The 25,856-nt window shown below is 40.1% G+C and overlaps 1 protein-coding gene and 1 long non-coding RNA gene across 4 annotated transcripts in view; one reads left to right on the top strand and one right to left on the bottom strand.

Moving 5' to 3' along the window:
- LOC128892931 (nucleolar protein 4-like) overlaps positions 1–25,856 on the top strand; it is a 101,544-nt gene that overhangs the window by 20,577 nt on the left and 55,111 nt on the right. For 2 of the 3 annotated variants that reach the window (XM_054153590.1, XM_054153591.1), the window contains exon 3: positions 13,075–13,151. The exons of the other annotated variant lie outside the window; for it this stretch is intronic. In XM_054153590.1, the coding sequence (XP_054009565.1) occupies positions 13,075–13,151 (77 nt within the window). The remainder of the gene's footprint in view (positions 1–13,074; positions 13,152–25,856) is intronic. 3 annotated transcript variants of the gene reach the window in all.
- Positions 20,415–21,712, bottom strand: LOC128892935 (uncharacterized). The gene is made up of 4 exons (XR_008461203.1): positions 21,600–21,712; positions 20,998–21,107; positions 20,830–20,888; positions 20,415–20,654 (listed from the first exon to the last, which is right to left on the bottom strand). It is a non-coding gene; the product is annotated as an uncharacterized LOC128892935 (long non-coding RNA).

Genomic DNA, 25,856 nt, shown 5'->3' with positions numbered 1-25,856 from the left:
ATATAAAAAACCTGCAAGCTCTATCTCCTCCCGTAAACTACTACCAGCAGCAATAAGTTTTGTAAGCTACAAATACAACTAAATATCATAAAAATCCGTCCGAAAAAATGTCGAGATTCGGGATAGAGCGAGTCGGAGCTACGGTGCGCCGCTTCCACTTCGAAGAGCCCTCTTCGCGCGGGCAATTCGCTCGCGGGGCACAATTCGGGGACGGAATTTTGAGCCGAACGCCGCGGACAACGCCGCAACAAAATTATTATTTTATTCGCGGAACTTTGCTCGTTTCCTCGGGTCGTAGCCATCGTTGTATCTCCCTCGTGACTGGTCTCTGGTCGAGTTTACGGCTCCCTCTGCCTCCACCCTGTGGCGTTCCCCCCTCTTCCCACACACATGCTGGAGAAGCCGTGCACGCGAACCACCACGTACGCTAGTCCAGCCGCGCCTGCGGTACATATATTAGCACGTTCCCCGCGCTCACCGACGTTGGATGGGCGGTGGAGGGGGGATGGGGGGAGGGAGGGAGAGGGGGACAGCGTCGCCCTGAACCCGCGCACACGCGCGCCACCTACGTGATATATGTCTGGCTGTACGTGGCGGTTGAGTGGAGTTGTGGTGGACGGGTGGGTGGCCATGTGGGCGGACGGACGATAGTTTATTCAGCGGATTATTGACGGGTGGTGTGTTCAGGTCCTACATGCCGTACGGTACACTCAAAATAGCCCCCGGTTAACCCCTGATGCTGGCATTTGAAATATCGACCTTTTCGAATTTAGCTGGGATATGCGGTTGCCAGGATCTCGAGCGGTCGCGTCGAACGGGGCACCGGTTGATCGCGAGAAGGGGCGATCTTGTTCAGCGGGGATCCAAGGAGCGACAAGTTTTATTCAGAGCCCGTATCCGACGAGGTGCCGTCGTTGGTGGACGTTTGCGGGGCACTATACGCGGTTTAGAGTCGATTTAAAGTTGTTTTGTGGACGCTTTATCGTCCTTTTATTGTCGCTTTATGGTCCTGTTAATATTGATCTGTCATTTATTGCTTCCTAGACGCGTAATATTGATGTATTGTTATCTGTCCAGACTTGAGTCAGTTGGTGACTAATGGTCTGAGTTGTGGTGGTATATACATTTGTTCTGTAGTTACTCTAGATTGGTTTTATAGTTGCTTCTAGGCTTTCTAGATGTGTAATATTTACGTATTGTTATCTGTCCAGGCTTTAGTCATTGGTAACCAATGACCAGAGTTATGCTAGCTATGCCTTTGCCCCATAGTTACCCTGGATTGGTTTTATAGTTGCTCCTAGGCTTCCTAGACATTTAATATTCATGTGTTGTTAACTGTCCAGGTTTGAGTCATTGGTAACTAATGGCTAGAGTTATGCTAGCTATACCTTTGCCCCATAGTTACTCTGGATTGGTTTTATAGTTGCTCCTAGGTTTCCTAGACGTGTACTATTGATGTATAGTTATCTATCCAGGCTTCACTCAGTAGTAACCAGTGGCCTATGTTTTGGTACCAATACCTTTGTTGTTTAGTTGCTCTAGAATCGTTTTATAGTTGCTTTATGTTTGCTCCAGAGTTACTCTAGATTGGTCTTATAGTTGCTTCTAAACTTCCTAGACATATAATATTGATGTATTATTATCTGTCCAGACTTGAGTTAGTTGATGACTAATGGCCTGGGCTATGGTAGCTATACCTTTGTTCTATAGTTGCTCCTAGGCTTCCTAGAGGTTTAATATTGATGTATACCTCTCCACTTTTCACTCAGTGGTAACTAGTGACTTATGTTCTGATACCAATACCTTCTTTATGTAGTTGCTCTAGAATTGTTTTTATAGTTGCTTCTGACCTACCGCAGTTGATTTACCCAATAAATTAATTTTTTAAAACAACTAATACATCCGTGATTAATTGTTACTTTTCCATTTGGATAGAGTGACACAAGAGAATAAAAACCTATCATTGAAACACCGATATTTTCAAAATAAAATATGTTATTTAAAAAATAATATCAATCCATTTGTGTTTCACATGCAATCAGTTTTTAATGAATTGTTCATCACAGATCTTCATTGCTCAGAAGTGACTTTTGCAACAGTTCGAGTTGGTTGTAGTATATTGGTTATTAAATTAAAGGTCGCTGTAATACACGTCAAGTACGAGAGATAAATTGATAATAAAAAATATTTAGTCGGTGCTGCATTGTCGAATTTCCCAGTATTCACAATATTTTATTCGTGCAGCTTTTGTAATATGTATAATTCGGTTAATAATTCTATCGATAGATTCTTTTGCTTGTAACCAAACGCTAATTCAATTTTCCTGTTTTATACTTTATAACTCGTAAGTTAGGCCCATTCATTCCTACATTTTCTACCAAAACTCTAAACGTACAAAAAAAAATGAATTCCACCATCAAAATTCGTAAATTGATCGCAAGTAAATCCACGGCCTCCAAATACACGTGTTCTCCGCATTCTCCAAGTTTACTGTTTTTCGGGGTTGCAACAAATTCAATTGTCGACAGAAAAGCTAAAAAAAATTCACTCGAGAAACCGCGTATAATATTTAATTTTCCTCGCAGACTCGCATATTCGCGCGAACCGCAGTGTTCAGTTATAGATACCCACTGGCCTCTTCCCCTCCCCCTCCCAGGCCGCCCGTGCCGTTTTTCCTTTTTTTTTCTCTCTCCATACATGCACTCGTTTGTTGGTGTATTCGCGTGATATCTCGCATTATCAAGGTGAGCTGACCGCGTCGACAGAAAAGGGAAAAAAAGTGCTGCGCGCTTTTTTCATCCGGCAAGGCGGCCGTATTTGCACGGAGTAAAGCCGCGTTTACGCTAGGCGAACGCCAGTTACTACCTCCAAATTTCTATCACAGATTAGAGTCACACTTGTCGCGTTAATTATTTTTCTAAATTTCTACCACTCAGAAATGTTACGGAAAACAATCTACTTCTAATTTTTTAGTTCACGTAGAGTTTGAAGCACAAGAAAACCCCATGAATCGATTATCAGTAACACCCGTGCCCCAAACAGCTTCAAGTTCAATTTTTTTCGAAAACGAAGCCCCGTAGGGAAACAATTTACTTCACATCTTTTATTCATTTTTTCACGTAGAAGTATTCTATATTCCACAAATTCCAGATACACAGGGTGTGACGAAATTAAACGTCCAATTTTATCGTTCATCTTTTGACTGTAGAAAGCAGATTACAAAGTTTTTTCGGGATGTGAAAGTAACTTTCAGTCCGAAGTGCATAAATTAAATTGTATCAGCAAGGTCTTGGCAGTTTTCACTACTCGTGGGCGGGTCTTAAGGGAGCAACCAAAGTGGAACGGGGCGTGTGTGCGCGTTAATACACGCGTGTTTTTCGCACGGTCACGTGTGGACGAACTGATAGGGATGGCCGTGCGGGCCCGCGTAATTGCTGGCGCGTTGCTAGCGACCACTTCCGCTCACGTATCCGCTCCTGCAAGCACCTTCCTTTAACCGGAAAGCGGCGCGCGTTCCTGCGAGAGCATAAAACTCTACGACCTAGGGCTTCTTTGCTGGCTTAGCCAGTATTTAACAGTAATTGATTACTTCGAGATAAATTCATCGAAATTCTTATTTAGATACAAATTTCGATTAAAGAGTGAATAACTTTGTAGAATAATAGTTACAGCTTCGGTGATAAAATAAAACAATTCATTTTTATATGTACTCTGTCAGAAATTCTTATTTAGATACAAATTTCGATTAAAGGGTAAATAACTTTGTAGAATAATAGTTACAGCTTCGATAATAAAATAATTCATTTTTAGATGTTCTCAGTCAGAAATAGATAATAAATAAATATTGCATTAGTTTAGTTTCTTTTTATCGTTACTCTTTTATCGTTACAATATGATAGGAAACGCCTGAGTGGTTTCCTAGATTTTAAAAGCAAAGAACCAGTATTGATAAATTTATTTAAGGCTGTTGTATTTCTAGAGGCAACAGCAGAGCTGTCGCCTATTGAAAATAGGTCCCGCAAAGCCACTATTATGCTGCATAATAATTGTTTCTCGTTAATTCTTGTCCCATCATGTTTATTTTACCTTTTCAATAATCAACAATTTTCATTTCGAACAACAATGTTTCAAAAGCCTTCGTACATTAATTTATAATTGAGTCTTAACAATTCCATCGAGTTTTAAAAATAGAAAGTCGATATAGTGCAGCTAGAACTAGTTTTTCCCTATAAATAATTTTAAGAGTGTTATATTTAGATACTTCGACACGAAGATTTCGTTATAAAAATTTCAGTAATTTGAGTAACTAATAACGAATAGGCAGTTGCGCGTCTTTTATTTGTTATTCTAAATTTTTATCTAGATAAGAATTTTGCAGAAACTCTAACTCGTCACGTGAAGACGTATTTCCAATACGCGTGTCCGTTTCAAGCAGAGAGGTTATCACTTGCTTGCAAAGTTGATCAACTATTTATATTTTGTCGCGCTTCGTTTATCGTTGATACGCCATTGATACATAAAATCATCATCGAAACTATATTCGCGATCAAACATCGATTTTACCAAGAATAGGATTTCACGAAAATTTCGATCTAAGAGTTTCTATATTCTATTGATAACAGCAGCTCGTTCTAATTAAGTATACTATGTTTTGGAAAAATTTTACTGCGTTGGGTTTGACGAATTTCTTGACGAGAACGAGGAAACTGAAGACAAAAATACTTGGTATCTTAATTTCAGCTATTTAAATTGAGGTGCAAATAAAATAGATCTTGTATTTACACTGCCGCTCAAATGTATGTGGGCACTTACTATTTGTGATGTACATATATACATATGTAATAATACATATTTTTATACATATAAAGCATATTTTTATTAATAAACAATATTTGTTGCTAAATTCTACTACGAATATGTATGTAACGTATTCTAATAGTACTATATTAACAATTTAGTTATTCAATTTTCTTAAATAAATAGTCATCTATTTGGTGGATAAAAATTAAAAGTGACAGATAATCTGTCACTTACAATAATTAATTTAGAATATTATTTTTATTATTATTTTTATTAGATTAACTTAGGATAATTATTTTTTATCATTATCGGCGAGATATTTAATAAATTATTATTAAAAAATGTTCTCCAACACTGTAAGAAATGTAATATGTACAAGATAATCAAATTTACTGAAGATATAACTTTTTTCAGATATTTATAAGAATTAAGGGAGTGTCCACATACTTTTGAGCGGCAGTGTAAATGCACTGACATTAACGTCACCGGTAAAATTTATTATACCATGATTTTCGATATGAAAATAATTCTATACGATGCAAATGATGCGTGCAATCTTTATTTGCCCGTTGAGTACTGTTAAATTCGAATAAACCTTCCGGTTTATTTCATTTTCATCTCGCATAAGATCGCTCTATATCGGCCAATGGCCACGTGGATTCCAGTAGTTCGCGCGTGTCGTAAATCCGGAAGACTTGAACGCGTGTACACGAAGCCTCTAAACAGCGGCGAACCCGTGTACGCGTGCGTCTGTGTACACGGAAACCGAGAAGAGAGGTAACTAGAGAGAAACGAGATTTCGCGTGAATCGATGGCTAATAGCCTCCCCGCTGTAATTAATGCAACAAGTTGATACCTAACACTTATCTACGCTACCGTTGGTTTCACGGTTAACCCGTCACGAGTTTCGAACCGGAGTGGCGTGTACGTGTCATCGGGAATCGAAGTCCGACTTTTCAATCACCTACACCACGTCTGATTCTATTTACTCCTATTTCGCTCCATGGATTAGGGGAAAATGCGATTTGAAAAAAATAAAACTTACGGTTCGGTTCGTTTGAAATTTCCCTGTAACTGCTAACGCGTTTGCCCGATCCAGATCAAACTTCCTTTTGGGTGCTTTCTATGTTTCGATGGGAATTATACAGCATTTAATTTTCAGAAGTATCAACTACAATTATTATCATGAATTATATGGAAATAAACTTAAAACACACAAGTTTTTAGAGAAATAGTTTCCATCCTTGATGGTGAACTGCGCATAAATTTCTAATCCGGATAAATTTTTGGTGGGTTGCGTTATTGTAATTATTACAAGGGAGTTACATTTAAAGAAAGTAAAATTGATTGAATCGAATTCCATGTTGACGAAACAGCGCAGTTGTTGCAATTCGTGTGTTTTATCCAGACAGATTTTATTGCATTTATTTCGCACAGCAATTTGATCGAACGCGCGCGATATTATGGCAAACAATAAAATATTTATAACGAGTTTCGTAAATAAACACATGTATCGGAACGTTCACGGAATCATTTACCAAAATAATTTTTACTTTTTTTTCACTTCGAAATTCTATTTTTTTTTTTTTTTTTTATTCTCTTGGACAAAATTCAAAACCTTTTGCGACTCAAAAATGCAACATATTTCGGAAAAATGGGACGAGAAGTAATTCGATCGGCGGGTGTGCTTGTTATTGTTGCAGAATATGAATCTCGCGATTTACTGACGGTTACTGACGCTTCTATTTATTGTAAAATTGCGAGAGTTTATATCAAAACGTCATGCAGAAATTAAAAAAAAAAAAAGAAATAACACTGCTTCGCGAAATTATCAACACATTTAATATTACCCCGAATAGGATTCAATGTCATGCTTAATTAATTAGCATTGACCTCTTCACGCCCTTGGCCACATACGTTTAGTTTTTTATAATTATAATTACTGTCAACAATAAAAAGAACAAAGATTTGATAATACAAAAGAAAATCGTCCCCGAAGAGATTTAATCGAAGCCAATAAAACGATCGAATTAAAATGAACGACAAAAATTTGTCGCGCGTATAAAAGTTTGAAAACCTAATTTGTAAACAGTTTAACTATGAGGTTAGACGTGGGTTGAGGGGAGAGACGAGGTAGGGTCGAAAGCCAATAGAATTTACACGGTGGCAGGAAATGAATGTGTTTTGTAACGCAATGAAAAAGGCACTCTGGCGGCCGTTTCCTATTTTCTTTTTTTTTCTTTTTCGATTACACGGGATTGGCGAATATTCGACAAATTCTGGCGAAACAGGGCACACAGAGCAGGGCCATAGTTATTGGTTACGCCTTTATAATTGATATTACACCCCCTCCTCCTATGTCGCTGCGAGAGGCCGCTCGTGAAATTTACTGACGACTGCTGCCTGTTGTTTCGATCGTTTATTCGTGTTTGCGCTGGTAAAAAATATTTCCGATTTTAAAAGCTCGATGCCGGTTAAATGAAAAATATCCTCGCGAGCCGTGCCAGTGTCGGGGGGTTGTTAATCTGGCGTTTTCAAGCGTGAGCCAATTGAGGGACTCTTTGTTCCACGCAGGGAATGGCGTTTGGTTCCTGACTTGTTTAGATCGTGATTTTTCTTTATCGCTTCGATCTAATTTCGAATTTACTTTATAATTTATTATGGAGGGATTTAATCGAACTATTCCATGGAGAAATAGACAGTCGCATCTTTTAACCCTTTGCATTCTGCGCCATCTTGTTGCAGAATGTGCGAACAATCGCATTACATAAATTAGTTTAAGAGGGTCTTTTTTGGTATTATTAGACTTGATTATTCTTATAGCTTTTTTCAAGTGTTGACATCACTGCAAACATAAATCCTTTATCACTAGACTGCGGATCTTTATGCATTTATAGGAAATTTGAATGTGCAAGAAACTACAAAATGCAAACAATATGCAAGAATATAAAAAAGATTGAAAGTAAAGTTCATGTTATAATATTTGCAGAAGAAAATAAATTCCTATTTACGTTCAATTTGTGTAGGCACATTCGCGAATATTTTATTTTGCATAAAGATCCGCAGTTTATTTATCACTAAAAATTTGTTAGACTTACCTTCTTCCTTCATAAGAGACATCCGAGTGCAAAGAGTTAATCACTATATCCTTGCTCTCTTAAAATTTGATCTCGAGGCAATTAAAAATCGGATAATCCATCATTCGTCATAGTATTTTATTTTTCAAACCCCCAGATTCACGAATTCTATTCAGATTTATTTTTATTAGCACCTTAACGTCGGAATTAATTTTTTTAGTTCTACTAAATTTAGTGTTAACTTTATCAGAGTTTTCAAAAATTTATTCGACGTGAAATTCGACGTGAAAAAAACGTTTTACACATATAATTTTATAAATTGATTTCGTTTAGATTGCATTTCTATAATGATATTTCAAGAAAATCCCCCGATTGGGGACATCCGAGTGCAAAAATCTAGTAAAACATTTGTAGCAATTTTAAAAACCTCATACCCATACTCACAACTCCCACCAAACATCAACAAACCCTCGAAAATTCAACCCGGATGAAAATTTCCCGCTAATCGCACAACGAGTCGACGTTTCACGGCCACAGGGGACAAACCTTTCGTCATATGGGGTATAAAAGCGGTTCACCAAGCCTGGACTTAGGATTGGCCGGGCTTGGCATAGAGCCTGATCCAGGCTCGGCAGAAAGGCGACCATTCCGCCTCAAAAACTCCACGAATGCACAATTAGGGAGTCGTGCTACCGTGGGTATCCCTGCCAATTCTTGAGAGAACCCTCCGTCGGTATTAAACGGGGTACTTTTTTTCTGGAGGTGATGGTTCATAGAAAAGGAGACAGAGGGTGCAAGAGGGGGGAGGTGGTCTGAGGCTCAGAGAAAGGCAAAGGAACGAGACTAGCCTCGGCCTCCAAATGGAACTTTGTAGGAACTTTCTGGCAGCTCTCTGCGTCGTGGATGCACCTGCAGACGGAAAGAAAGGGTGGAAGGTTGCAGGACCGATGTGGAGGGAATGGGACGAGAGGGAGGGAGAGGGGGAGGAAAGTAACGAGGGCTGCCACGAGGGTCGCCATATAATTACCGTTAATTGAATTCTTAGTGGCGGACGTCCAACCTGCCACCTACGAGACACTGGAGTCCCCTAGGGTCTTCTGCTTGTTAGGACGCGCGTGTTGCGTGCGGCTCGCTCTCTCTCCGTGCCCCCTCCGTGTGCGTGTGTTCGTGTATTTACGAATGGCTGTGACCGGGAGCCTTAATGGATCGAGAAATTATTGCGCGAGATCCTCTGGAGGCCGAAATCATTTTGCCCGGTTGTGTTTCTTTCACCTGAAGCTGGGACTTTATACAGGGTGGCGCGGTTTAATCTGTAAATGGATGTTGTACTGGGTCGGAAGAATCCGACGAGGCTGAACTGTTGCGTGACATTATGGGGATTCTGTGAGGGTTTGAGGGTTTGAGGGTTTCTTATATTTTGCTACTTTAGACAAAAATTCAATTCCTGGATGTCTTTTAAATGTAAGTCATCCGAGTTCGATTGGTAGGTTTATTTTTTTATAATACTTATATATAGGCTGGGGATGTTCATGTATTTGCGATGATGTAATGTATGAATGGAAAAATACAGTCAGTGTAATAAATATGTGTAACATGTATTTTACTGTTTATATTTTATATACAGTCAGTGTAAGAAGCATTCGTACAGGAACCCATTTAAAATAAATAAAAAGTGTAAGAAGCATTCGAACAGGAACCATTTATTTTAAATGGGTTCCTGTACGAATGCTTCTTACACTGACTGTATATAAAATATAAACAGTAAAATACATGTTACACAGTTTACAAGATAAGACATACTTTCATTCGAATCTCAATTCAGGATCTCGTGTATCCGAATCTGTGAAAACATGAATTTTCATAAACATCCGCAGTCTATTAGGGTTCTTGCGTTTTTTTACGTTGTTTCAGTTTGTGCAATTTTTTGAAGACATTAAAATACTTTACATGAAAGGATTCATATCATTTTGTAGCTTTTGAAAAACTTCTTCATATTCAATTACTAGCTAATGCATTAACTTATTTATCGTTTAATTTTTGTTCGTTTTAGTAAAGTCATGGAAAATTTTGAGATTCGAGTACTTTTACGTCGCTACTGGAAGCAAAAGATTAAAGCTACTGAATATAATATATTCGTTGCTGCTTCAGTAGCTTTATACTTTTCTCAGCTTATACGAATATTCATAGCTTATACGAATCTCAAAATTTTCCAAGATTTTACTAAAACGAAACAAAAATTAGTAAATTAACGTAGCTAATAATTAAATATGAAAGAGCTTTTCAAAAGGTACAAAATGATATAAAAATTTGCATACAAAGTCATACCGAAGTCATTGACTACAAAAAATTGCACAAACTGAAACAACGTAAAAAATCGCACGAACTTTCTGTCCATCCTAATAGTTACGTACATCATATGTCTGCAATTTTAATTTACGTTTTCTGAAGAAACAAATACAATTCCTCAATTCACTGACCTCCTCCGACTCGAATTTACGTATTTATTTTCCACATGCGTAACAAAGAATCGCATAAATTACCGTTTCGTTATTTCCGGCAATTTGTAACCTCAAAAGTGGCGCTCCCGTCTGTCAAAAAGGCACGAAAGAGGGCGCGCGATAGCGCCGAGACGCGGTCGTGCGTCGGGGCGCTCGCGTAACTCAATTATCATTTCAATTAAACGAATTGTTTTAATTGATTTAATTTTTTGATGTCCCGGGGCAATGATGCGTCCGAGCTTAAATCATCGAGCACCGCGGCCGAGAGGATGTCGATGGAAAATGGAAAATATCGATGCAACGCGAACGTTTCAGAAGTAGGAAATTGAATTTATCAATTTTCGAGATTGACCTGCTGAATACTGGATAGCTATATAGTTGGAACCAAATCGATTGGTACCTTGAAGTAATTTCATACTTTTGATCATGACGATCACGATTTCTACTGTTAGATCGTGAGAAATTATTTTTTGAGGCGCCAAAAAGCGCTCTGGGTTGAAGTGGTGGGGGGTAGTCGAGGTATAGGGTGGGGGTAGCCTCTGGGTGGCCTTCAGCGGCCAACAGATCTTGCTTCGACCGAATGCAGGAGGTCGGATACTCGGATTCTTCTATGTTCTCGGATTCTTCTCCTTCCATAAAGAAATCTCGCCATTGGTATCGGGTGGGATCGTAAATTCGACTTTCGATGGGATCGCTCTGCGTAAGAGTGAGAACTCGGTCGAACCGTGCACCGTTGGCCATTATTCGAATAGCATGGAATGAACATGCATTTGAAATAATCGCGCGATGAATATGTATTTGAATTAATCAGATGGGTAAATATTTTTCCCTTGAATAATTTATCCGTACAACAATTATTAGAAATGTATGTTCTACCCACAGTACTCGCGTTATTCGGATAAATGTATTAATCAACGCGAAAAATTAATTTCAGTTAACATCCGTGTGAAAGTAAGACACCTTGCGTATTATGTGCTTGATGAGTCAATATTTACATACATACGAGTGCTTCATATTTGTTTTACTTATTTATATCAGGTTAATAACACTTTGGTATACTTCTACTATTTCTGGATTCCATCGCAGGCCATTCAATAATTAAATAAGAGTCTCAAGGGGCAGGGAAGGTTCAAAAAATATCTGCATGACCTTATCTTAGAGTGAGGAGGCTCTGAGAAATCTTACGTGCCCTTACATGAAAGAGGTGGGTCAAAAATGGTCAAAATAATCCTTGCGTAATTAATGATCGACCATTTGCAGACGTCACTGTTGGTTTCGTAGACCGAGATCCTCGGAGGTCGGAGGGAGAGATATTATCGATGGCGGGTGATTAATTTCGCTCGCTCGATACAACCGACGACCTTTCCTGCCTCCTTCGCTCCGTTACTTTCGCGAAAGAATCCTGCCGATCTTCACCGTTACTTGATGCAGTCACGAGCAACCGTGACCACCGGCAGCCTCGCGACGAAACTCCATGAAATCACCGCGTTTATCGAGCGCAATTTAGAACGCAACTTGTGCACGTCGTCTAGCCTCGACGTTTTTGCACACGAGTTTCTTGGCGAGAGATGACGGCGATTCCGCGGCAGAAATTCCCGCCTGGCCGTTCCGATAGAGCATTACCCGGATAACTGTACAAGCTTCGCCCCGTATAATTGAGAGACAAAATAAGAATCGCTATCTGGCGCGCTCTTGAGCAACCTGGGGACCAGATTTTCTCGTTTAAGGGGGCAGTCTGGTCCAGCTAATGTATTTTTCAAATGTATATAACTTCCAGATATAATTAATTTTTGTTATTGAAACTCTTTTTACATATAAAGGGGCGTTCAAAGAAGAAAATTTGACAGTGTAGATTTAATTTGAATGTATACACATATATATATATATATATATATATATATATATATATATATATATATATATGAACCTCGACTCTTAATGATTTATTATTGTAGCATAAAGTTATTGCAAAATAACGGCCGACATGTATCGTTCATTCATGTTTTTTGCCGCCATTTTTCCAATTAACAACTTTTTTTGCAAATTGAGGTTCATACGCATTTTACGTACCTACTAAAGACAAAAATTTTCTGATTTTATCTATCAGATGTTTTCCCAGGGCTCCACATATCCCACCGTTTTGACTGAATCCTTTCCTTACGACTACTATATATATAATATATATAAAGGAAATTTTGCAATAACTTTATGCTACAATAATAAATCATTAAGAGTCGAGGTTCATGAGCATATAAACTTAATTACCTTCAATTTAAGCGTTGAATCAAGTGAATCGGATAAAAATTCGATGAGCTATGCGTCCCACCATTTTGACCGAATCTTTTCCTTGCGACTACTATATATACATTCAAATTAAATCTACATTGTCAAATTTTCTTCTTTGAACGTCCCTTTATATATAAAAAAAGTTTCAATAACAAAAATTAATTATATCTGGAAATTATATGCATTAGAAAAATACATTAGCTGGACCAGACTCCCCCCTTAAGAGAGGGAATATTGTTTATTATTAGTTTAGCAACCTCTGGTATGTTATAGATGTTAGAATATGATAGTGTCGTAGTTTGACCTCCTAGGTTACTTGACAGCAAGAAAGTAGCAATTTTTATTACCAGCATGACACATTAAAATATGCTTATGATTATATTTTTATCTAACAAAAATCCGTTTTCTTTCAGGTAAGTCGTCATTCGTGAGAGACACCTTGCAAACAATCCCAAACTACGGAGACAACCCGAAGAGAAACAAGTTTCAGGTATTTTCAATCTCCTTTCGATTCGATTATGTTTTGACGAATTATCCGTGTTGGAAATGCGTAACTTTTGAATATTTCGTAGTTCCCGCGCGGACGATGCAGACAGCAGTTTTAGATAAAACAAAAGAGAGTAGGGGTAGAGCAGCGTATATGCCGAGCGCGTGTGTACAATTGAGTGGCTGGTTTAGTTTAATTAATTCTGTGTATCCTTTTATATATATACTTAAACGTATAATTAAAGTACTTTTTATCGTTCTCTAATAACCATTTGATTGCCTTAGTAGTGTCTTTCTTTCTCTGTCAACAGAACAGTGAATAGGCTGGAATAACCTCTCAAATTCAACAGGTTATGGGCCCAGGCCACGTGCTAACAGTAGTAGTTTGATCACGAAGGAAAAGAAAATCGTGTGGTTTAGGCTTAGTGTTTAATTTTTTTTGTATTGTGTTCGATATAGTTCCTTTTTCTTCAAAAAGAAGGGAAAATAAGATGAATGAGTCAAACATGTGTTATTCCACAAGTTTAACGGTGTCAACTACAAGTTATAGAAGTTCTGAATGTAAACATTGTTAAGGGGCAAAGGATTGGTAAATGTAGTCACTGGGGAAAGTCCTGAATTTAATGAAAGTGCAGCGGCTGCAGTTTAGAAGGAGTAGATAAAGAGGGATGGTACAGCATTAGCAGTAATCGTAGGCACACTTGAAGACAAACAGGCACAGTTAATCCTAAATTGTAATACAGCAAAAGAGGTATGGGATTATCTAGTTAGTGTCTATGAAAGAAGATGCGAGGTCAGTATAATGACTTTATATGAAGAATATTTTGCTGTAAAAATGTCAGAGTCTGAATTTGTAGCATCCTATGTATGTAAAGTAACAAAGTTAGCAGCTGAAATAGAGAGTCAAGGCAATATAGATAATATAAAGATGGTTAGAGTAATCACTGGGTTGACTATTCGGTTTAAAAACTTCAGAACAGTTTGATACAATATTAAAGAAGGTAGAGATCTGAATAATTTAATGTCTTCAGCTTGAAGTAGACCAGCAAAATATAGTTAAATATGACACAGAATAACCAGTGAGTGCCTCCAATATCAAGTTGTAATCAATGTAGTTATCGCTATAAAGAGTGTAAACAGAATGACCAAAAAATTACAAAGAGTGTTAGTTTCCCAAATAAATCAAGCCACATAGAATTAGTTTTCATAGCCACCATACAAGAGGTTATGTCACAAACATCTGAGATATGGTTAGCAGACTCAGGAGCAGCTGAGCACATGGCATTTGAAAAGGAATGGTTCTCAGATCTGCAGTTGTATAAACCACACAGAACAGTCCAAGTTGCCAATAATCAAACAGTACCCATATATGGGTATGGAACCATTAAAATAGAATCGTAAGCTGATGGAGAATGAAAGAAATTTGAGATGAAAAATGTACAGTGGGTTGGTCCCAAGTTTAAAATAAAGTTTATTCTTAGTTGATCAGTGACAGAAAAAGGGTATACTATGGTCACAAAGAAAGATTTATGAGAATTGCTGAATTGTAATAAAGTTAAAGCTGCTTGTGGAATAAAAAATAGTAATAACCAATTGGAGATGGCTTTTAAAGTGAAGAGATCTCTTTAACTAGACATAGCCAAAGTGTTACCACTACAACAGTGGCACAAAAGACTTGGACACATCAATACCTAAGCAATCAGAAATATTGAGAAATATCAGCTAGCAGAGGGCATACAAATTAAAACCGGGAAAGAGTCATTTTTCTGTAGCGATTGTCAAATTGAAAAGATGCAGAGGCAATGTAGGATTTAAAAAGGGTAAGCAAGCCATTGGTATAAAGAGTGTAAACAGAATAAACAAAAATCACGCATTTCCAACACTCCCACTCGTGATTTACTAACTAAAAGAAAAAAAAATCATGCATTTCATCAATTTGCTGTCGAATCTTACGCACCTTCGTGCAACGATAGGAAACAGTCGACGTTTGTCCAATTTTTCGCTCCTCTTATAGTATCAAAGTCATTTGTTGGGCAATTGTTAAGGGGAGAGGTGGGAGGCGATCGAGAGTGCAGCAAAATTGAAAATTGCCATAATACAGCGGCAGTTACGGTAATACCCAGCAATATCGGCGCGCGAGCGCTCGTACGGCATCGTTTCGAGGCGATTTTTATGCTAAACTTACCACCGGTGGGTCCTGATGATGTACGTAACACCTAAGTTTCGCGCGAACCGAGCTGCTGACCGGGTGAAAGTATAGTAATCAAGCGGTCGATTACTTTCTAGCCCGAGATGGTTGGAAAAAGTACTTCTGGCTGCTTAGGTGGTCAGAAACCATCAATTTGCGAGAAAGGTTGCAAGGTGGATGAAAGGTTGATCCTCGCGACGCTTTTCAATGTATCAGTTGCATTATAACGGTTCATTTAGGCCAATTGCAGGAGTCAATCAGGTTGGAACTTTATAGGTTTGTAAAGTAGCCATAAAAAATATGTATGTATTTTTTTGGTTATGATAGGTCAAGTTTAAGGGTTAGAAACCTTCTTGAAATATTGGCCCTCAAGTTATCACTTTAGGAACAGTTGAAATAGAAATGTAGAAGACCGATTCACAGAATGCAAAAGACATCGTTTTGAGTCATCAATGTTAGGTTTGAGTTAGGTTCGGGTTGGTAGCATTTTGTGAAGGTTTGATATCAAGGAGATTCAGTTGTTGATGTGGTCACCTTTAGTTGCCACTTTGAAAACGGTTGATATATCAACTTGGAAAGTAAGATACACAGAATCCTAAACGCATTATCCTGAGACACCTATACTGGGATATTAGGTGGTATGATCGTAGACTTGTATGAAAGGGATAATTTTTAAATTAAAAAGGGGCAAACGAAAATTCTAACGGGCCACTAATGGGTAAACAATAGGCAAACGTTTGCCAAAAGGAAATTTTAACTGTTTTAGTATTGGGAGCCAACTTCGCACGGCTATGGTAGCTATACTTTTGAATAGTTATCGATCGAAGGTTACTATAATATACTTTGAGTTGCATTCTAGATCCGCTTGTAGTACCATTTTAGAGTCTATTCTTTTTCATCTTTCGTTTGGTAATTGAGCAGATGATGTCTATGAGACCCCAGAGGTCCAGTGAGTCGAAGTCTGCTAGATGTACATACTAAGTATCCAAGTGAGGAATCCTCCACATACAAATGCTAGGCGAGCAATGGTAGTCTTCTTCAAGAATCTTCATCGATCTCTCTTCTGAAAAAGGCTTTTCTTCTAAAACACATCCATCTTCACAAACTAAAGGAACAAAACCTCAACTCGATAGATCCAAAACCTGCCCCCCGTAATTTCGCCGCACTCTTCGTCATCGAGGCCTGTGGGGACCGACAACGAATTAACCTCGACAGTGGCGATTAATCGCGCGGTAGTCTTACTCCATGTCCAGCTGCATCATTTATGATCCCGCGGAACCGTGACGTCCCTCCATTATGACGAAGAGCCGGAGAAACGTTATCGCGGATAATATCATCGATCCTGCCGGTTTGCGTTTCGATTACTGTGGCGCGGCCGAGGAGGACCGACGCTAGGCTGTCGGTGCCTAGCTGACGCATAGCCGCAGCCTAGATGCAACCGTGCTCCGTCGCATCGCCGGGGCTAATTGAAATCTACGACTTTGAACTTCGCTGTCGCGGAGGGAGAGTGATATTAACGAGCGCGCATAATGCTTGCAGCGTGCCAATAACCGACGATTTGTCGCGCGATCGCTAATCACTGATTACGCGTGTCTCGGTTAACTGTGACGCTAGTTCCTCGGGCTGATTTGTGCGCTGACTAGTTGGGACGCGTATTGATCCTGGTAAATCCTCTTCCCTGGCCTCGACGCGGGCTTTTTGGTACTTAGAGGGCTTGATTGGGGGCGATCTCTGGCTGGTTGTATTGCTTTTGGTGCCTGGCTGCTTTGCATGTCATCGTTTGGATGACTCGGGGTGTCTTAGGTCTTTGACGGATGGGGTCATTGGTTAGAACTCTGATGGATGGGGTACTGGGGTACACGACTTGTATACCTAGCGTGGTTAAGGTCTGTGGTTAAATCCTTGGAGATTTATGGATGGTTAGTGGGAGGGGATCGATTTGCAAGAATTGTATTGGATCGATCAGAAAGTTCGTTCGATTTGTGGCGATGGTTGTCTTTCTATAGTTGAGATGGTTATTAACACATTCGCGGCCGGCAGATATTTTACGTTTCTAATACCGAGTACTCCCGAAAGTAATCAAATTCGGAAGCTGGACATCACGAATTTGTGTCGTTAGGGCGAAGATAAAAATTACAAAATATGTTTCGAAATATCAATGTTGTAAATATGTAGCATATAAAATAAAGAGATTTTCCAAACTAAAGTACGAGTAAGTCTATGGGAATGTTCATAAATGCATACATTGATGAAATAATAATAAGACTTTCGGAGATATTATTTCTCGTAGTATTCATTTTATACATTCATTTAGGTTTCTATTGTAAACTATGAATTTGGATAAACATCCGCGGTGTACTGGTCACTTTCAAGTTGGGACTTAATTATTTATTTATTTGACTGTCTCTTGGGAGGTTTTGGTGATAAGAGATTATGCTGCTGATATGATAGAACTCTTGGTCAGATGTTATCGATAAGTATATCTATTCTTAGCCGCTACTTTGGTGGGTAGCACTTGGTGAGATTTGATATCAAGAAGATTCTCTTGGTGATATGATAACCTTTGTAGTTTAGTTTCGATTCGACTTATCGGCATGCTGCTATCTTAATCCGCAATCTGAAGTTTGACGTCATCACTTGAGTGAGTCACAGCTCAATCTAGATCTCTGATGGATTTAGGGCCCCCACTTGGATACTTAGTATGTTCATCTAGCAGGCCTCGACTCCCTGGACCTCTAGGGTCTCATAGACGTCATCTGCTCAATTACCAAACGAAAGATGAAACAGAATAGACTCTAAAATGATACTACAAACAGGTCTAGAACACAGCACAAAGTATATTATAGTAACCTTCGATCGATAACTATTCAAAAGTATAGCTACCATAGCCGTGCGAAGTTGGCTCCCCAATACTAAAAGAGTCAAAATTTTCTTTTTGCAAACGTTTGCACATTGTTTGCCCATCAGTGCCCCGTTGGAATTTTCGTTTGGCTAGTTTTAGTTTAAAAATTATAAGCGAGTCAATTCTGGGGGGGGCCAACTTCACATTGGCCCCCCTAAAATTGAATTGCTTATAATTTTTGAACTAAAAAGAGGCAAACGAAAATTCCAACGGACCATTGATGGGTAACGACAGACAAACGTTTACAAAAAAGAAAATTTGAATTTTTTAATATTGGATGGGGCAATGTGAAGTTGGTCCCCCAGAATTGACTCGCTTATAATTTTTAAACTAACAAGGAGCAAACAAAAATTCCAACGAAAATTTGAATTTTTTAATATTAGGGGGCCAATGTGAAGTTGCCCCCCCCCCCAGAATTGACTTGCTTATAATTTTTAAACTAAAACTAGCCAAACGAAAATTCCAACGGGGCACTGATGGGCAAACAATGTGCAAACGTTTGCAAAAAGAAAATTTTGACTCTTTTAGTATTGGGGAGCCAACTTCGCACGGCTATGGTAGCTATACTTTTGAATAGTTATCGATGGGTAAACAATGAACAAACGTTTACAAAAAGAAAATTCTGAATTCTTTAATATTGGGGGACCAACTTCACACGTCTAGCTACCGTTCGGTTACTTTCGTTTTTTTTCCATATATAGAATTGGAACACGTCCGGTCAGGTTTCGATACTACTTGCGATATGCTTGATCCCATCGCTAAGTATGCCCATAACCGCATTCAGCGCGTATGCACTGACTGTATCGCGGCTACGCTGAATGATTGGACTCTCAAAGTATGCAGTAGGTTCGCATCAGATGGTGACGCAGGTCATCGCGCATTTTTCGAACACCGAGTACATCGACCTGGCTGTGCCAGACGGTACACCGGGCGAGTGTAATTTGCAGACAATCCTCGCCGATGCTACAGTGGGGGGCGAACAGTATTTTTTTACTTGTCGCCTTGCTGAATATACTGATGAGCTGAGAACGCTTCGAATAGCTAACGTGGAACGAAAGTTACGAATCACTTTGAATTTGGTCGCGGAGTTTCTTGAAACCCGTCGATTCGATATCGATATCACTTCGCAATTATTGGGATCACTTGGCAAAATCTGTATAAAATATTTCGATGTTTGAATATACTTTAAAGCTTTCACGATTTCACGAATTTTTTCTTATCTGTGAACATGGTGGATACTTTTCTGACTCGTGATTTTCAAGTTTGGCTTAAAATTTTCATCACGAGTCACACTCGTGAAGATAGTGCAAGGGGTTAATTTCATTGGTATAGAAAATCTTCCAATTTTGTTACGAATAATCCTCTTAGAAATTTATATCGTCAGATCGTTAGACTGGATCTATCATAATTTTACTTGCAACTTCGTTTGAGTTTCAACAATTTTTTTCCTTTTACCGAGGTCGCTCCAGTTTCTTGCATTGTTTAAGGCACACGCTTCTGAAGACGTCGTTAAAAAATTCTGGACACAAAACGGATCTCGCGTCTCGCTAGTCGGAAAATGGAAACGTTTCGCGCACTTCGTATTCGGTGACGCGTGACAGCGTTACGTCAGGTCATTCGTTATGAATGCGGGTCCCCTGGATGATTGTTGCACGTAAAACGTATGGAAATCGTCGCGACAGATTATTATTAGATTATAACGTAGTTCCGTGTGGGTGACGAATTTATTTGGTAAAAAATAAACATTGCTTACACTGTTTAAACGATCATATTTTATTTCAATAATCACCGAGTGTCATTATTTGTCTTTGTTACGGGTAAACCCGACCGTTTGAACAGTTGAATTTTCTCATTTCGTTATTATCAGGGCGTGGCGCGAATTTGTTTATTTTCTTTACATGCGTGTACTGTATAATATGTTTACTTTGATGTAGATTCAAAATTAATTAATTATTCAAAACAGTCATAATTCCTGCCCTAGTGGGACATTTCTGTCCAGGTGTTTATTTCTAGTTGCCTTTGCCCGAATTACAAGTGAAAATTATGGGAACAATTAATACAATTAATTTCTAAATGAGAGATAAATAAAATCCAAGTAGAAGTCGGGTCGAAAGGGTTGACTTACTTCTTTGTAGTTTAATATTTATTAACAGCAAAAATGAATTACACCATATTAGAGTCGAACACAGCTTGGAAATTATATTAAGTTTGTGTCTCTCTCGCGTCTATCTACGCAGGTAAACGCGCATTCGCTCGCACGAGGTGCGTCGACGTATAAATTGCAAGCTTTGTATGTATTCTTACGCACACGCTAAGATCGAAACGGTGGGGCACCGGCAGACGTTCCACCCACTCCTCTCAAAGATGCCGAGACCTCTGACAATGAGTCCCGACCTCAGCAGTTCTCATTTGCCTGACTACAGAAATAAAGGGATAAATATAAAACGGGTAAATAGAAGGGGCGTCGGTATTCAGTGATAGAATCAAGCGCAATATATACTCATAAACATCAATCAATTCAATCCCTAACATTTCATTAAAACCGATTGGTACTCGTAGAAACAAACGGTCCATTTCATACATCGTACTTACGATGTAGAATATTCCCTCGATAACTGAACCTGAGTCCTCCGCTGCTTACTAATCGATCGCTAAAAGAACGTAGAATAGTAAATAGTAATAGTAATAGTAATAGTACGTCTAGAATAGTAGAAGTTTTTACGCAAAGTATACAGAAGTAAATTGGAAGAAACCCCTAACCTCCGTTGATGAACAAAAGTGAGCCCGACGGTCGATCATCTAGCGAGGGAATACTGCTCTTGCCATCAGCCAACTTCCCGCGAGGTTTGAAGAGGTATATATTCGAATCTCTAGAAAGTAATGTGCAAACCTAATCAAATCTGTGAATGACTTATACCCTTAACCATACACTCAACTCATAGTCCTCATCGTTTCATTCATACAAGGCTAGATAAGGTTACTAGCCCACCTGGCAACTAAGCTCGAACCGTTCTACAGTTCCAAACAAATACGACTCATTGTACCAGTGCTTAATCGTAAAAGGTAGCATCATCGGCGGGTACTTTCATCCGCCGGCTATCAGCCAATTCGCAAACGCAGGAAATGTGGGGGGTAGCATCTCTAAAACAGCTCGAACATTCGAGGAACGTTCTATTTCCGAATAACTTTCGGCGCAGGTCCACCGACGTTAAAAATCGTAGAAAGCGAACGATTTCCCGTGCTCCTGGGGATCTTTTTAGCGATGACCGAGGTTTCAGCGAGCGACTTTCACACGTGGGCTTCCTGCAGTCGCAGCCGTCTACCCGTCTAATTATATCTTACTTTGTTTGAGTACAACGCACCTTTCGACACGCGGCTGCCACCTCTTCGCTTTCTTCGTCGGCCCCTCTCCCTCGCCGCCTCCCCCGCAAAGCAACGGCTGCATCCCCTTCCTCGGAAACGGAAGCGATTGGATCCCGGCCAAATCGAACGATTGCGCGCTAAATCAAACCGCGAATTAGGCAAATATTATCTAGAAACGTCTATTACTGGATGTAGACGTGAGAATCGTCGCATGATTTGTGGGGGATCACCTTGTGATCTTTATTTCAAGTTCAATGCTTAATTCAGATGAAAGAGTTAACTTCCAGTTGCAGTTTGTATGAATCTCGTAATTCTTATCACAAACTCGTCTCTTGTCTCGTCAAACTTGTCTCTTTGAAGTTCAGTGTCCCTAGTCAACCGAATGCTACTTTGGTAGGACATCGATACAAAGCCTAAAGAAACATATTTTAGACTGACCATGATTTTCTCGACACGGCTATGCCTGCTCCATGAAGCATAAGGTAGAATCAGGCCAGAGATTCTAGGAACGTTCGGTGCATATGCGATCCCCCATAACGCTCTCGGGAAGCACCGTTCGAAGGAACGTTCACCGGGCCGTAGACTAGCATCTGGGTCCATTGAACTGGTCCCAGCTGTTTCCCGTTTTATTAGAAAATCGTGTTGCACCGAGCGGTGCGTCCTGGTCAGCCCAGGAGGACGAGGAGGACATCGCGTGGCATCCCGCGCGACCTGCTTTCACCGTTTCGACCGCCGTTGAAAAAAGCCGCCACTCTGTGACCCACTACCCTCGTGACTCAGATCCCTACCCCTGCGGAAAAAACGCAGATGATGAGACGGGACACGAGAGGAGGGGTCGAAGCGTTTAACGAGTCCGCCGCACGGAACGCGAGGAATAAAATGAGCAGCTCATCGATAGCAGTTCATTGAGTTTCAGGCGTGCACGCGCGTCACGCCTCCCCCTACCGCGCCGCAAATTTATCGCCGCGCCTCCCCTCTTCCCGTCGCCCCACCTCCGCTTCCATCCTCCACCGCGAGGATGCGGAGCGTCTACTTTCTCCTCCCGCCGGCCCTTCAATCGCCTCCCCCGTCAGCCCCTGCGTCCCCGCGATGGCCTGTGCACCGCTGACGCCGACGTGGTGGCGCGTTCCGCGCGCCGCTGACGCCCGATGACGCGGCTCAGCCTGGAGGGGGACGGGGGTAGGTCACGTGGGTTATCTTTTCGCGTCTCGCGCGACGGCCAGCGCGCATCTTACGTGCGCGCCAGTCGCCACGGCAACTTCAGCCGGGTCGCGACGCTTTAACCTCTTTGCTGCGTCGCACTTTTCCGCGTTTTCAGCCGGACTTTTCTTCTCTATGCTTTCAACAGTATTCGAATGGAAATACACATTTGTAAATTGTAATACTTCGTCGATTATCTGCGTCTTTGATTTTTTTAGGCCCTAGGTACCGTGACTCCTTTATCATTTTGCGACATTGAGATTACTAGGTGGGGCTAACGAGTTTGTTCAAATTTCTTAGACGAATAAATATATTTATACTACAACATCTTTTGGTAAAATTCATGGTTCCTCGTGAAGAAATTCTCATAGAGTTAATGACCATCAGAATTGCCATCACCACAAGCCGAACGAACTTTTGGAGCAGCCTAATCATAATATATCTAAAGTTTTGCGTCGAATCCTTCCAATGAGCTGTAGTCAAAGAGTCATGCGAAATGCGTTAGTGTCGCAATTCGAGGAGCTTGGGTCAGCCTCGAGATCATAGCGAATGATGGAGGAGACCTTGAATATGCCTGGGGACGGTTCGTTAAACCAGGAATGTGTGGGACTTCGTTACGGTGTTCTGGTTCCATCACTAACGGTTGGAATCTCGTCAATGACTTAAGGCCGAGGAACGGCTACAGGAAAAGTCTGCTTCTCTGGAAACTTTCATCTAGATCTCCTCTGTCAGGGTATTTAGCCTTGTTAATACGTCGAGCTATGCTAATACTTCCCAGGTGTTTCTGCAGTTTTAGCTGGCCGTCTCTCTGTTCTGTCTAGAAGGGATTCCGGGACAGCTGCGCATCCACTTGACGACTAAAGTATTTCGATCGAGAAGTGGACGTAGAGTATCCTGGTGTGATCAAACAATCGGGTTGTTCCATGATAAATTAGATATCTCAGTCTTATCAAGCTGTGAATTCAACATTCGTAATTCAATGTAAAAAATGTATCACAAGTCAAGTATTGCACTCGAGGCTTTCTGAAGTACCACTCGGTAACTTAAAGATGTTTGAAGAATACTCATGAATACTCATGAAACCCATAGGTTTCGTGTTTGAGGCTCTTTGGAGTACTCTTCGGAAAATTGTTATTGTTTGAGAAGTACTCCCGAATTTCCTGAAAATTTAAATCTTTTTGAAACGAGATTCGCCAATTTAAGACTCTTTGAATACCACTGATGGATTGCTCGAACCCATCATCACCTCAGAGGTCGCTTTCTCGCATCAATCTTGTTTTTCAGTAACTCCAATTCTTTCTCATTTTCCATGTCATGCTTAGTCATGGCGACCAACTGCAGTTTCAAATGGCTCCATTCCCATCCAGCATTCCCATTACTGGAAGATAAACTCCTATAAAATCTCACTGCCGTTTTAAGGCTCTCCCTACCTAGACACCTCTCGGACTAGCAAACCAATATCGTTCTTCATCGCAACGTATAACCCTCTTTTGCAGACGGTGGTTGGTCTAGGACACGATATTACGTCATTCCTCATCCATTTTCGCGAATTGTCGATTGGCCTGTTAAAACGAACGACATCACTGCTATTTGTCGCTTCTCGCATGACGCTATTAAACTCACTCTAGTCGTCACTTTTACGTTTTGTGAAATAGCATTGTCAATACAAAATAGCAGTTTTTGTATTTCTTATTACATCTTTCTCAAAACACAATCAATGTGGCGGTAAGGTTTCCCTGGTGAAAATGAGTCCAAACACGACTACATTCCGTCGCTTTGTATTACAAGTCATCGAGTCATTCTTTACATTGACTTATGATAATATTAACTAGTTACCCTAGTGTTAACGATGCCTTGTTGTAGTTTGCATTAATGTTTATTTTCGATACGCGAAAGTGTCTCGAATAAAGAAAAAGGGGTAAGATGTACAATCTCTCGTTCCTCTGAGCCGTGGACGGAATAAAAACAAGCCCAGACGCTGACAACATTCCTGAAACAGTAAAAGTTTAAGCCTCCGTCGTAACTTCGCGAGCCGTTATAGCGCCGCGACGCTGATCGTCCCGTGCAAACTGCCCCGCGATCGCGTCGTTTATATGATAGTTACCCGCTGCCTGGCGTGAAGAGGTGCTTGAAAGACCTGTAACGAGTCGGCATCACCGCTTGTGCGAAGGCTTCAAAGAAAATGGAGGATCTTACGCATTGTCACACCATGATGGCCATGTCCATGCGTTTTCGTTGACAGGACTCGTTCCATCTTGATTTGAGTCATGCACGACACCAGTTTCCTTTATCCGGCAAGACTGTAGAGATGGGTCAAATCCCTAGTGCATGTAGAGGTTTAATTTGATCTAGAATTGGAAATTAAAATGGGACCAAAGAAGAAATCATGGTTGACCACCTTAACGATGAACAGTCAGCTCAGTTTGACTGTTGTAGATGGCACTAGTAGCAGAGAGCCCTATCCTTAACGCACGTAGAGGTTCAATTTTATCCAGGACTGGAAATTAAAATGGCACCAAAGAAGAAATCATGCTTGATCACCTTAACCATAAGCATACTTCCACATTATGCAGCGTTACACAAAGTTTCATACCATAATGCAGCAAGATACAACATAATTCTCGATACCGATTCCATCGAAATACAGCATAATGCTGCTAACTACATAATATTTCAACATTATACGTCAGAGTAGTGAAAGATACAGAATACTCACACATTATACAACGTTACACAAAGCCTCACACCATAATACAGCAAGATACTACGTAATCCTCAACATCGATACACAATATAGTGCAGCAAATGATGGTATAATACTGAGTATTCCATCGAAATACAGCATAATCCTGCTAACTACTTAATATTTCAGCATTATACGTCAGAATAGTGAAAGGTACACAATACTCCCACATCATACAGCGTTACACAAAGTCCCATCGAGCTATCTCAATTTGACTGTAGTAGATGGCGCTAGTAGCAAACAGACCTACCCTTGACGCACGTAGAGGTTCAATTTTATCTAGAACTGAAAATTAAAATGGCATCAAAGAAGA

The sequence above is a fragment of the Hylaeus anthracinus genome, unplaced genomic scaffold, assembly GCF_026225885.1.
Source record: "Hylaeus anthracinus isolate JK02 unplaced genomic scaffold, UHH_iyHylAnth1.0_haploid 2, whole genome shotgun sequence".
Classification (NCBI taxonomy): Eukaryota; Metazoa; Arthropoda; class Insecta; order Hymenoptera; family Colletidae; genus Hylaeus; species Hylaeus anthracinus.
This window is presented reverse-complemented; position numbering and strand designations above follow the sequence as displayed.